At 36.1% G+C, this 12390-nt stretch overlaps 1 protein-coding gene across 9 annotated transcripts in view; it reads right to left on the reverse strand.

Moving 5' to 3' along the window:
* Positions 1–12390, reverse strand: part of PLCH1 (phospholipase C eta 1) — a 246046-nt gene that overhangs the window by 75993 nt on the left and 157663 nt on the right. For all 9 annotated transcript variants that reach the window (XM_037736464.1, XM_017522917.2, XM_037736468.1 and 6 more), the window contains 2 exons: positions 10374–10503; positions 7258–7428 (listed from right to left, as the gene is read on the reverse strand). In XM_037736464.1, the coding sequence (XP_037592392.1) occupies positions 7258–7428; positions 10374–10503 (301 nt within the window). The remainder of the gene's footprint in view (positions 1–7257; positions 7429–10373; positions 10504–12390) is intronic.

Below are 12390 nucleotides of genomic sequence, written 5' to 3' on the forward strand. Positions count from 1 at the left end.
TTTTTTGGTGAAGAAAAGGTCTCGTTATATTGTCCAGATTGATCTTGAACTCTGGGCCTCAAGTGATCCTCCTGCCTGCCCCTGTAGCTGGGATTACAGGAATAAGCCACTAGGCCTGGCTAGGAGGATTTTCCAACTATATAAAGGTGCTTTGATATTCCTGCCTTCTCTTCCTTCCTCTTCCAATCCATAAGAAACAAAAAAATATAAAGAGCACAGAGGCTTGCTAAGAAAGGTTGCCAAGGGGTGGGGAAATGAAATCGAATTGTCACTCCAGAACCAAAACATTAAAAAGGATTGAACACAAAAAACACTCAGCTCCAATGCCAAGAAATGGATAGGAACTCTAGAGGAGATGTAGGTGATTGTTTGGCAAATACGGGATTGGGGTGGGTGGGGAATGAAACAAAGCGAAACAAAACAAAACAAAAACTCTCAATCAACCCTAGTAAATACTTTGGAACCAAAGTTTAGTGGGTATCTGTGATCCTTTACCTGTGGATGGAAAAAAAGAAAGAAGAGAAATCTCAGCCAGATGACTTCTGACTGTACTGGTACTTCCTCGGGGATATAAAAGATAGTGAGAATTCCCTTGCCACAGCCATGTTTTAAGGATGAAAGTCCTAATCGAACAGCAATTGCACCTGTCAAAGGCATAAATTCAATTTTCTGGGAGCTTCAGTGAAATAAAAATCTGAACCACAGGCCAATATTTGATTTCATAAAATCTTCCATAGCATATGTGGCCAGCAGTGATATTTCATTTCACAACTGAGTAAACCTATAAAAGTTGAATATTCTGGTGTCTACACCAATCTTATGTTATCAGAAGCTAATGAATTACTGTCACATGCATCAACAAATTGCCTTAAATTGGTGCCATTGTGAAAATCCAGTTTTGAAACTCAAAACCCCACAAAACTCTTGACTAATGACTTTCTACACAGTTAGATTGTGTCCCATCTAATAAAATAAATTTTACACTATTTTAAAGAATGTTGAAATGCACAACTTTATAATGATTTTTAAATACACAGCTATTTTCTTAGGATAAATTATTAAAGTAAAATGGTTTGACCAAAGTTTCATAAATTATATTAAATGTTATAGATTGTAAAACTATTCCAGTAAAAGACTGATCGTTCTATAACTTCACCAGAAATAGAAGAGATAGACACCACATTTGGTGGCATATTTTTTAATCTTTACTAATATGATAGGGAAAAAATAGTCTCTTAGCCTAGATAGTATGGTGAGACCCTGTCTCTACCAAAGAATAAAAACAATTAGCCAGACATGGTGGTACCAGCCTGTACCACCTAATTAGGCTGGTACCACCATNTTAAAAATTAGCTGGGTGTGATGACACACACCCATAGTCCCAACTACTCAGGAGGCTAAAGCAGGAAGATTGCTTGAGCTCAGGAGGTTACATGATCCATGATTATACCCACTGCACTCCAGCCTGGGTGACAGAGATCCTGTCTCTAAAAAACAAAAAACTTGGTTTTATTTCACATTTTTGAATTACTAATAAAGGGTGAACATTTTCATAGGTTTATTGACTTTGTATTTTTTATAGGTTTCAACTGTTTTACTCATTTTTCCATCTTTTTTTTTTTTCTCAATGATCTAGGTAAGTATTTGCCATATTAGGGAAATTCACTATTTCTCTCTTTTGTATGTTACAGATATTTTCCTACTCTGTCCTTTAATTTTGTGGTGCTTAATAAAGTGGACCACATATAAACAAAGTTTCAGTACATTAAAATGTTCCTTTGTGATTTTTCCCTCTTGATGTATGATCACTTTTTAATATACTTTTATAAATTTCTTTTGAGTCATACATGTGTAAGTAGCTTCAAGCTAATTTAGAAAATTAAACTAGATACAGTTAATCGTCTGCCAGGAACAAATGTCACAGAATTCTGGCTTCCATTTTCCCTAACTAAAACTTAGTGCCAGAATGTCAACAAAACTAAAAAGAGAAAAGAAACACATGCCCCTTAGCAAGTGACATCCAGTATTGCTATTCAAATGAACTGGGGTAATTCCACTAGCCTGAATGAATTTAAAGACAGTAGTTTATACTTTTTAACTTTAATTCCTCATATTGCCACAGTTCTGAATATCTTGGGCAAAGGACTTTCCAGTTCGTTATTATGATGTTCAATTTGACACTGTGAGATAGGAAAGGCAGATATCAGCTCCCTTTGCATGGATCGGGAAATCAAGGCTCAGAAACAATCATGATTGATTCTTCAACCACTAAAGCTTGCAGAGTGTGGAATGCAGGTGTTTTGGATTCCTGGTCTAATGGTCTTTCCAGTACACTATGAAAGCTCTGCAAGTAAGGATGGAGAAGTAGTTATGTAAAAGAGGGACACAGAGGAGTAAAGATATAGAAAGGACATATCCTCTAAATGAATACATATATTTCTATTATCCTATTTCCTCTTTCGACCTGTCCTACAGCTAACATTGTTAATAAAGAATCTCTGCCTCTGCCAAACTATCAAAGTACTTAAAGTAACTAATTTTGATAAAAACATTTTGCTAATAATACTATCTGGTTTAATCCTTAAGAATGCAACAACAAATTTCATAAAAAGTGAATCTATTATTTCTAAAATGTATGTGATTATGGTAATAAGGTAAAATAAAACATTAAGTAGGTATTAGCAAGTTTTATCTAATCACATAGTTGGTTTTGCTGGCTACCTGCCCCTACCTGAAACTATCCAGGGGCCCACCTATAGTTACCTCACTAGCATAAACTCAGATATGGTAAAAACGGGCTCATTATAAATAATAATAAATACTTCTCAGGAAATTCTAAGCGTTTCAGAAGCTCTGTGTCAGGAACTGGAACAAAGACCAAATATATATTTTATTATATCACACCATGACAGACTTGGGGCAGGAGAGTAAAGGAAAAGTAATTTGGAAGAAAATTCTAATGATGTACAGAACTGTTGGTGTTTAGTACATGGTACCCTAAAATATAGCACCCTGGCATTCGTGAGAACTGCAGAAAAGGAAAGGTATCTCTGGCCTTATCCCAGCCCTTCCACCCATAAAACCTAGGAAGAATTTTCTGAGCTTCCCCTGAAGCAGGCCATGTGACCCTCATTCTCGAGACCATGGACACCTTCCCAATACCCAGAAGCAAGGAACCAAAGACACAGAGATGCCAAGAAGAATCTGAACAAGCATGCCTTGCTAAATTCCCTATTTACTGTCATTAGATCATCCCCTTGTCCTGTAAACATATTTCTCCATGACTGTCCACTCCTCATCAAACCTAGCATAAGAAATACACAGGTTTGCCTGACTCTCTGGGTCTTCAGTACCTTATAAAGGCTCCTCTGTGTTATTAAAAACCTATTAGACACATTTGTATGTTTTTCTCTTGTTAATCGGTCTTTAGTATAGGTACCTCTGCTATGACCTTAGTGACGAGTACGGAAAACATACTTCTCCACACCCGTGGAATTTTACAGCCAAGTACATGTGCAGATTCCTACTTGCCCACTAGGAATCTCACATTGCTCCTTGGAAATGGCCAGATCTGTCCAGCTAATAAACCAGGCAATGCACTAGGAACTTACATCCACAACTTATTTAATTCTCACACTACTCTTCCAAGGGCAATGTTACTACCAAAAGCATTTATAATTCGCAAAGTCAAGGATGAAAAGTTAATGCAATCAGATCACAAGGTAAGCAAGGCGTGTTTCCAGTCCTGTTCACTGTCATTCTACCACACAATCTAGTAATTTTGAAAAATTCCTTGCCAAATGAAATGTTAATCTGTTTAAAAGAGGTGATTAATATTACTGATGAAGAGGATGAGAGAAACATTATCAGAAAACATGTTTAATGCATTTAATTTTGGGACTTTGAAAGAGACATCAAGAAAGGCATTGAAACTGGTTCCTACTTGCGTATTGCCACCTCTCAAATAAGAACTTAGTGTGGTGCTAGTGGTTGGTTCTTTAATGGTATTTAAACAGAATAAATATCCACCTGGAATTACTGGGGGAAAACCAGTCTGTCTGCCTGTTAGTCTCTGTTTCTGTGTTTGCCTGTCTGCCTGTCTCTTTCTCTCTCTCTCTCTCTCTCTCTCTCTCTCTCTCACACACACACACACACACAGAGGCAATAAACAACAGAAAAACAGGACAGAATGCATACAGATTTTTCTGTATTTTAAAAAGCACTTCAAAGTCCAAAAACTACATGTAAAAAACAAACGTGGAAAAATATTCATCCCTGCTATCCAAAAATATTAACCAAACAAACATTAACTTATTCTATAGCTACCATATTAGCACTAAAAGTGATCCATTTAATAACTAATAATTTGCTCACTGCTTTCTTAATTATAAACTGAAACAAATCTCTTATATATCATTATGGAGACATGTTTCAAAAGCCATGAAAATATTTTATCCTATGGCTCAATAATAAGTAAATCATTCAGAAAAAAACATATATCAATTTGGTTTACCAAATACTTTCTACTTTTTTTCATTCTTGCTAAAGCAAAATGTTAAAGACTCTGATCACCAAATTAATCTCACATTTAAAAAATTCAAATATTGCATTTAAATGCTATAAAAATGTTTGTTAATATAAATAAGAGCAGATTTTGAATCAGTGAGACTTTTTTTGCCATTTATAAATCTAAAAGCAGCATTTACTAGCTCGAATTATGAATGTCAAATAGGTTTTAGACTACACCAAGTGTACCATAATTTTCCAGTTTATGTAGGAGAAAATTAAAGAAAGTTAAAAGAATTAACTCTTTCACTTCAAATATTCAATTTAATTCAAATTAGTACTAAAACCAAGTGAGCGTGATTTCATGTATATTAACAATGTATTACTAATTAAAATTTTTAGTATCTTCACAAAGGTACTTCTTCTAAAGAAGGAAATTTTCCAGAAAAAAAATACAGCACAATAATTATAATAAATTGTATTCTACCTCAAAAAGGAAAAATCCAGCAAACTTTAAAAAGCATGTTGTTTATTTCTTAGCATTCTCTTTCATCATAGACGCTCAAAATCATAAAGTACCAAAAAAAAAAAAAAGCTCTTTATTTTGAGCTTTCTGAGGGTAGGTTTTGTCCATTATCAAAACTTGGCACAATGCCTAGGAAATATTTATTCATACAAGGAAATGAATTAATTTGAAATTTTACTAATCCAAGTACCCACCCACACTTCACTCTCCTTCATTGCATCTCACCTTGAAGGAAGAAAACACAATTGTCAAAGTCATCCAGAACATCCTCAATCAGTTATACTTCTTAAGAGCTAGTGGAAATTTATCCCTCTCTGATATTCAGATATTAATCCAATGTTTTATTCACTGGGGCTCTGTGGTAAAAGTTTATCCTGGTTCACATAAAGTCTTTGCAATATCCAGATCCAGATTGAAAGAAGGGATCAAACATGTGACCCAGCTTTTCCACTTAGATATATATTCAAGAGACTTGACAACGTTATGTCCACACAAAAACTTGTACATGAATGTTCACAGCAGCATTATTCATAATGGCCTCAAAAAAGCAAATGACCCAAATTTCCATCAACTGATGAATACATAAACAAAATGTGATATATTCATACAATGGTATGTTATTTGGCAATAAGAAGAAATGAAGTACTGATAATGCCACAACATGAATGAATCTTGAAAACATTATGTCAAATGAAGGAAGCCAATCACAAAGGTCACATATGATGCGATTCCCTTTACATGAAATGTCCAGAATAGACAAATCAATATAGATAGAAATATTAGTTGTTGCCACAGCCTGTGGGAGAGAAAGAAATGGGGAATAATTGCTAACAGGTATGGGGTTTCTTCTTAGGGTGCTGAAAATGTTCTGAAGTTAGATAGTGGTTATAGTTGCACAACTCTTTTTATTTTTTTTCAGATGGAGTCTTGCTCTGTTGCCCAGGCGGGAGTGCAGTGGTGCCATTTCAGCTCGCTACAACCTCTGCCTCCTGGGATCAAGCAATTCTCCCTGTCTCAGCCTCCCAAGTAGCTGGGATTACAGGGGTTTGCCACCACACCCACGTAACTTTTGTATTTTTAGTAGATACAGGGTTTCACCATGTTGACCAGGCTGGTCCAAACTCCTGACCTCAGATGATCTGCCCACCTCAGCCTCCCAAACTGCTGGCATTACAGGCATGAGCCATCATGCCCAGCCAATAGTTGCGAAATTCTTTTGATATACTAAAAACCACTGAAATGTATATTTTAAAAGGGTGAGTTTTATGGTATGTGAATAATATCTCAATAAAGCTTTTATTAAAAAATTTAAAAGTGTTCAAGCACAAGCTGGCTGATTATTTGTGTGAGTAACGTAGAATTATTTCCACTGGTTATTGTACTATAGAGTCCAAATATTTGATGATTTTTTTTAAATGATTTCAACAGAGCTAAATGCCATTGACTTAAAATGAACAAAGGAGTTAAGCATCTCTTTATATTAAGACAATTAGTCCATTAAGGAAATTAAAAGTAAACCTCATCAACTGCACAAAACAAAAGCCTCCCCTCAAGAAGTCTAATATAAAAGGTTAAAAAATTTGAATGAAACATTCATTTGTTCCTCCACTTTAGTGAAAAACAGACTTTGAGGAGATATTTAGAAAGCAGACTGAGAAGACTTGCTTTGCTGACCCTAACTCACCCCATAGAGGCTCTCTTTGCTAATCAGGACCTAATTCACTTAGCCTTTTCACATGATCAAATGCCAGTTTATCAGAATTATCAATGGCCTACCATAATAGTACTTAAGAATTATGTCATAGTTAAATATCTAGCTATTTTATTAGTATATAAATTTATATTTAAAATAAATTTGACTAATTTATACTAATATAAAGTATAAATTTAAACTAATATTATTAATACATCATAGTATTAGTATAAAGAAAGCATTACCATTGTATTAAAATATTAACATTAATTTCTGTGTGGAAAAATGTACATATCTGTACTCAATGCATTTAAGGTTAAGAATTATATAACCCAGTGTTCAAGTTACCACTTCCTCTCTTAAAAGCTGCTAAAAATTGTTTTAAATGACTCATGGATAAGATTTTTGTGAACCTGTGATATTTACTCCCTTTGCGAAATTTAAAGCATGCCTATATTTAACACCAAAAGAAAGCCTTGTATCTTTCATGAGTACTTTTAAGCAAACTTTCATTTTAACAGTCAAATGATACCTTTTGCTCCACCTTCAAAAACTGAGCCAGTTCTTCCACAGTTAGGTGATCTTTCTTGTCACTGTAGCTCAAAAGCAACAAATAAAGATCTCGTCTCAAAGACATCATTTTGTAAAAAACACAGAACTCTTCAAATGTCAAAGTTCCTTGATTCTCATCTGTGTCAGCTTCCTGAAAAGGGCATAGAAAAATAAAGTAATTTGAAGGTTAGAAATAGGAAATTGAGTACTGGGAAATAATATTTACCAGAAAAGGGCTAGTACACAAATCCCAAGTGGTGAGCACACATGGAACATTATAAAAAGTGACCACATATTTGGTCAGAAAGAAAGTTTCAACAAATTATAAAGAATTAGCCTCATACTGTGCTAACCTACTCTGTGTTAGCCTGACAGACTCCATCTTGCTGAGAGCCAGACAGATTCCATCTTAACCTCCACCTCACCCCTCCCACCATTTCTCCCTTGAGTGCATACCTGGGTCATGCTACTGTGCTGGGTCATGCTGTGCTTAGAACTACAGAGGCATATAACCATTGTAACCATATGCTGCTTGGCAAGCCCACTTGCTATTGTTAATACCCCCTTGATTGATTGTATGGCAAGTACCAAATAGCCCTCTTGGTTATTGCAATCATGGGAACCGCTTGTGTATACTCTCCTTAGTAATCAACAATCATGGGAACCTCCTGTCTCCTAGTTACCAGCCTCCTTATCTAACTTGCTTGTTCTGCTTCTATAAATTCTGCTTCAGCTAGTCTCCCCCTCCCCTCTCTTAAGCAAGATATAAAAAGGAATCAAACCCCTTCTTCAGGGCTGAGAGATTGTGATCGTGAGCTGACTCTCAGTTGCTGACAATAAAGGACTCTCCATTGGAACTCAGGGTGTGGCGCTTTCCTTCTAACTCGCTCAGGTATAACAATACAAACCAACTGTTCTGACCACTGTAAATTTATAAATCAACAAAGAAAGCTAAAAAGAAAAAAAAAACTAGAAACAATACAATTCTAAACAGGAAATGAAATATATAGAAGTGAAAAATACACTACACATTAAAACTTATAAAATAACATTAGAATGAAACTTGCAGTCTTAATTTTATGAGAGCAAAGATTTTTTTAAAAAGCTAATAATTCAACTCAAAATGTGAAAAAAATTAAGCGAAGGAAATAAATTATAAACAAAAGCAAAAAGTAATAAAATAGAAAACCAACAGCTATAACATACAGGTGAGAAGGAAAACCAAAGCCTGATTTCTAGAAAACCAATAAAAATGAGAAAGCTTGAACAAGACTAATCAAGAACAAAAGAAAGAAGATATATTTAACACATGAGAAAAATACCAGTCTTTCATTGGTTTCTGAACTATAATCCAATCAAATATAATTTTTACCTATGAGAGAATCTCTCTTAATTAGCCATGGGTAGGGCTGATGCTATTAAATCCATGGGCATCATTGGTAACTCCCTGCTTTCCCTCCATAGAAAAGTCTGAACAATCCATCTGGATTGATTTCTTGTTAAAATTATCTGTTTCTAGTAATTATTGAGCACAAAGCTTTCATCATATGCCTTACTTACTGGTTGGCTGAATGATTCATAAAACCATAAAACTACTGGGGATAAACAATGAGCAACTGACCCATTTATGTGATCTTCTTCATTCTAAGTGAACACAATTGTAACTAAACAAAAACAGAAAGGGAATGAATGGCATTTTGAAATGCATAGATTTTGTGAAGGATACTCAACTGTTACATGGTTTTAAACAAAGGTTTGAAAGTCTTAGTGGTCATTAAAATCTTTTTAAACTTTTGCTAACCTTGGGTCAATTATGAACAAATACTTCCAAATTTGACTTCACAAAATTACCCATGAAACATGATTTGCATAGGTATAGACTTTGCCCTCCTCTTTAAGGTTGCCTCTTCAATGCTGTGATCGGCTCCCAGGCAAATGAACAGACAGGAGGTGGAGCTCATAGCAGGCAAAAGTGGGATGACAAGGAATACCAGAAACACGTCAAACCTTCCCATATGTTTAAACATAATTCATTTTCCCTCCAAAGTCCTTCACTCCATCTCTCAGGTTTCCTATATAGCAAATCTCACTCCTTCCTCCTCTTCCCATTCTCTCATGCTGTTTTCCAGTGCAATGGGACTCAGCTTCCCACAATGCAAACCATCTCCAACCAAGAACAGGGCCACCCTAAAAGGTCACAGAACAGAGCCAGCCTCTGTCTTCCATTTGTTGTTGCAACATATACCCCATGTGGTCTCTGTTCTTACCATCTTAAAGAACAAGCACAAAACATTAAACATCATAGTGCCCTCCTAGGCTTATTTTTACATGTACAAAGTATCACCTACCTGCTCCTTTAGAATAGAAAATCACTCCAAAACATAGATTATACACACGACTTATCTTCAAATAACAACCTTTTATAAATTAATACTCCAGTAATTTCTAATAGCCTAACATTGTCTTTGCTCTGACTTAAACAAGAGCTCACTTCTGCACCTCAGATGAGGACTAAATGCAGTCCTAGCTGGATGCCACAGAATAAGTCTGGGCCCAAGGATTTTTCTCAATGACTTATCAACAGGGAAAGAGCATTTCATCTAACAACAACAAGGAGTGGAATGAAATTCTAGAGAGCTCCCTAAATGGTAGGAGTGAATTGCCCTCCTAATCCTCATGGATACTAAATCTTGAACTCCTCAGAGACGAACTAGAGAGCTCTTGAGGTTTTAGACAAGTGCTATTTTTTGGTCATGTTACCTAGTCTTTATTCTGATCCTCACAACAGCCCCATGAGGTAGGGAAATGAGGTATTATTGTTCTGTCAAAAGACTCAATCAAGTTTCCTCCATTATTTAAGTGTCAGGAAAACAGCAACAATAACAGAAAAGCATTTCAGGAAGTGAAATTTTGGACACGTGTTAAGTTTATAAAGTCTTTTTACTTGATAAAACAAAATCATTTCTTCATCGAAGAAAATTAGTACAGAGCATATATATTAGCTTCCAACAAAGCAAAATAGCCTTTTAACATACCTAAGCGTATCAATAACCTCTGTGTATTTTATATAAGGCCAATGAAATTGTGAAAACTGACCTGAAACATTTGTCTGACTTTTCTTCGGGGCAGATTAACATTCAGTTTATGCATCAGCTGATGTATCTCTTCAATATTCAACAAGCCATCACCATTCTTATCAGCTTCCTCAAAGGTCTGTTTCACCCATGTGCAGAAAGGTCAAAGGAAATACCTGTGTTCTCATGGACACAGGGAGGGGAGCATCACAAACTGAGGTCTGTGGGGGAGGAACTAGGGGAGGGACAGTGGGGGAAGACAGCAAATCACATTGCCATGTATGTACCTATGCAACAATGCTGCATGTTCTTCACATATACCCCAAAACCTACAACGCAATAAAATATATACAAATTAAAAAAAAAACCTGTGTTCTCACCAAAATTAAAAACTGCCCTCACAGAATACTCACAAGGACGTGTCAGTAACAGAACTTGAGAAGAAATTCTTTGGAGGAGGCGCTGCAATCCATAGGTTCCGATGAGCTACTAATAGTGATGACAACAACAATGATGACAACAACAAACCAGGAATGGAAGGAGAACATATAAAGGGGGTTCCCGGCCAGGCGTGGCGGCTCACACCTGTAATCCCAGCACTTTGGGAAGCTGAGGGAGGTGATCACCTGAAGACAGGAGTTTGAGAGCAGCCTGGCCAACATGGTGAAACCCCACCTCTACTAAAAATATAAAAATTAGCCGGGCATGGTAGCAGGCACCTGTAATCTCAGCTACTCGAGAGCTTGAGGCCGGAGAATCCTTGAACTCGGGAGGGAGATGTTGCAGTGACCCAAGATTGCACCACTGCACTCCAGCACAGGCGACAAGACCAAAAATCCATCCCAAAAAATAAAGGCCGGGGTTCCCTCCACTGAGAAATGAGAGATAAAACAAATTATTTTGAGCACCTTTAATTCAAACATTCTTACTCAATCTTATCCAAATTAAATATCAAACCTATTATTATAAAACACTATATTTGATCAACTGTAGGAGAGAAACACTACATTACTTGTTCTAATTCCAGTCTAGCAAGACAATAACACCTTAACTCACACCTCCAATAGCAAACTCCATAAACATAAATATTTCTATATGACTTTAAACATTATCCTTTTTTGTTTCTCATTTCCTGACCAGCTTTTCTTAGTTATGCTGCCATGTTCATAACACAAACCTTGTGTCCCTACTAGTTCCCATTCATAAGGTTAGAGTTCTTCATTTATGAAGCATATAGATGGCATGTAGCAGGAGCGGCCCTGTATTACAGCTCTTCACCGCTTTCTGTTTAAGAATCTCTGTATGATGAAACCCCAAATATCATAAATATAGGGCTTATCTTCTCCTATGCCCTTTTACCTAGTATCTTTTTCTTTTCAATTCTCTTTTCTCAGTCCCACTCCAACATTTAGCAAATTAGGCCATCTAGTTCAATCTCTTTATTGTTCAGATAAAGCTATAAAATGAGAGGAGAGGGAGAAATATGGTAAGAATTAGTATGAGAACCAGGTCTCAACCCAGGCCTTTTGTACCTGATCTAGCATGCTCTTCCACACATAAGGTCTGTCTCTACACTATGCTTCTCTTCCTATTACTAGCTTTAATGGTTCTCACCTAATCAGCCCAAATTTCTAAATCACAGGCAGGTAATGTGAAATACGAGTATAATGTGCTAGGAGGTGGCCTCAAAGCTCAGGGCTGAGATGGGGTGACTGGGAATAAGAGTCTGAGTTTAGATACAGAAGATTTACACCATGTGAACCGAAATTTTAAAGGATCCTCAATGAGAGAAGCCTTAGGTTGCTTTACATAGTGATAAAGCAGATGAAATGGTACTAAATACAGGAATTGAAAATTCCCAGTTAACTTTTAGCAAAGGATTTTTTTAAATGGATGATTCATAGTTGTTGAGGGGTAGGTTAAAAAAGCAGGTATTGTGTGCAAATTTAGAAAACTGAATTAAACTTCAAAGTTTGAATGGTGACGGAGAGTAAAAGAATAAGATGATAGAAGAAACCAGAGAATCAAAGTAAGAGAAA

The sequence above is a fragment of the Cebus imitator genome, unplaced genomic scaffold, assembly GCF_001604975.1.
Source record: "Cebus imitator isolate Cc_AM_T3 unplaced genomic scaffold, Cebus_imitator-1.0 Scaffold25, whole genome shotgun sequence".
NCBI classification, from domain to species: domain Eukaryota; kingdom Metazoa; phylum Chordata; class Mammalia; order Primates; family Cebidae; genus Cebus; species Cebus imitator.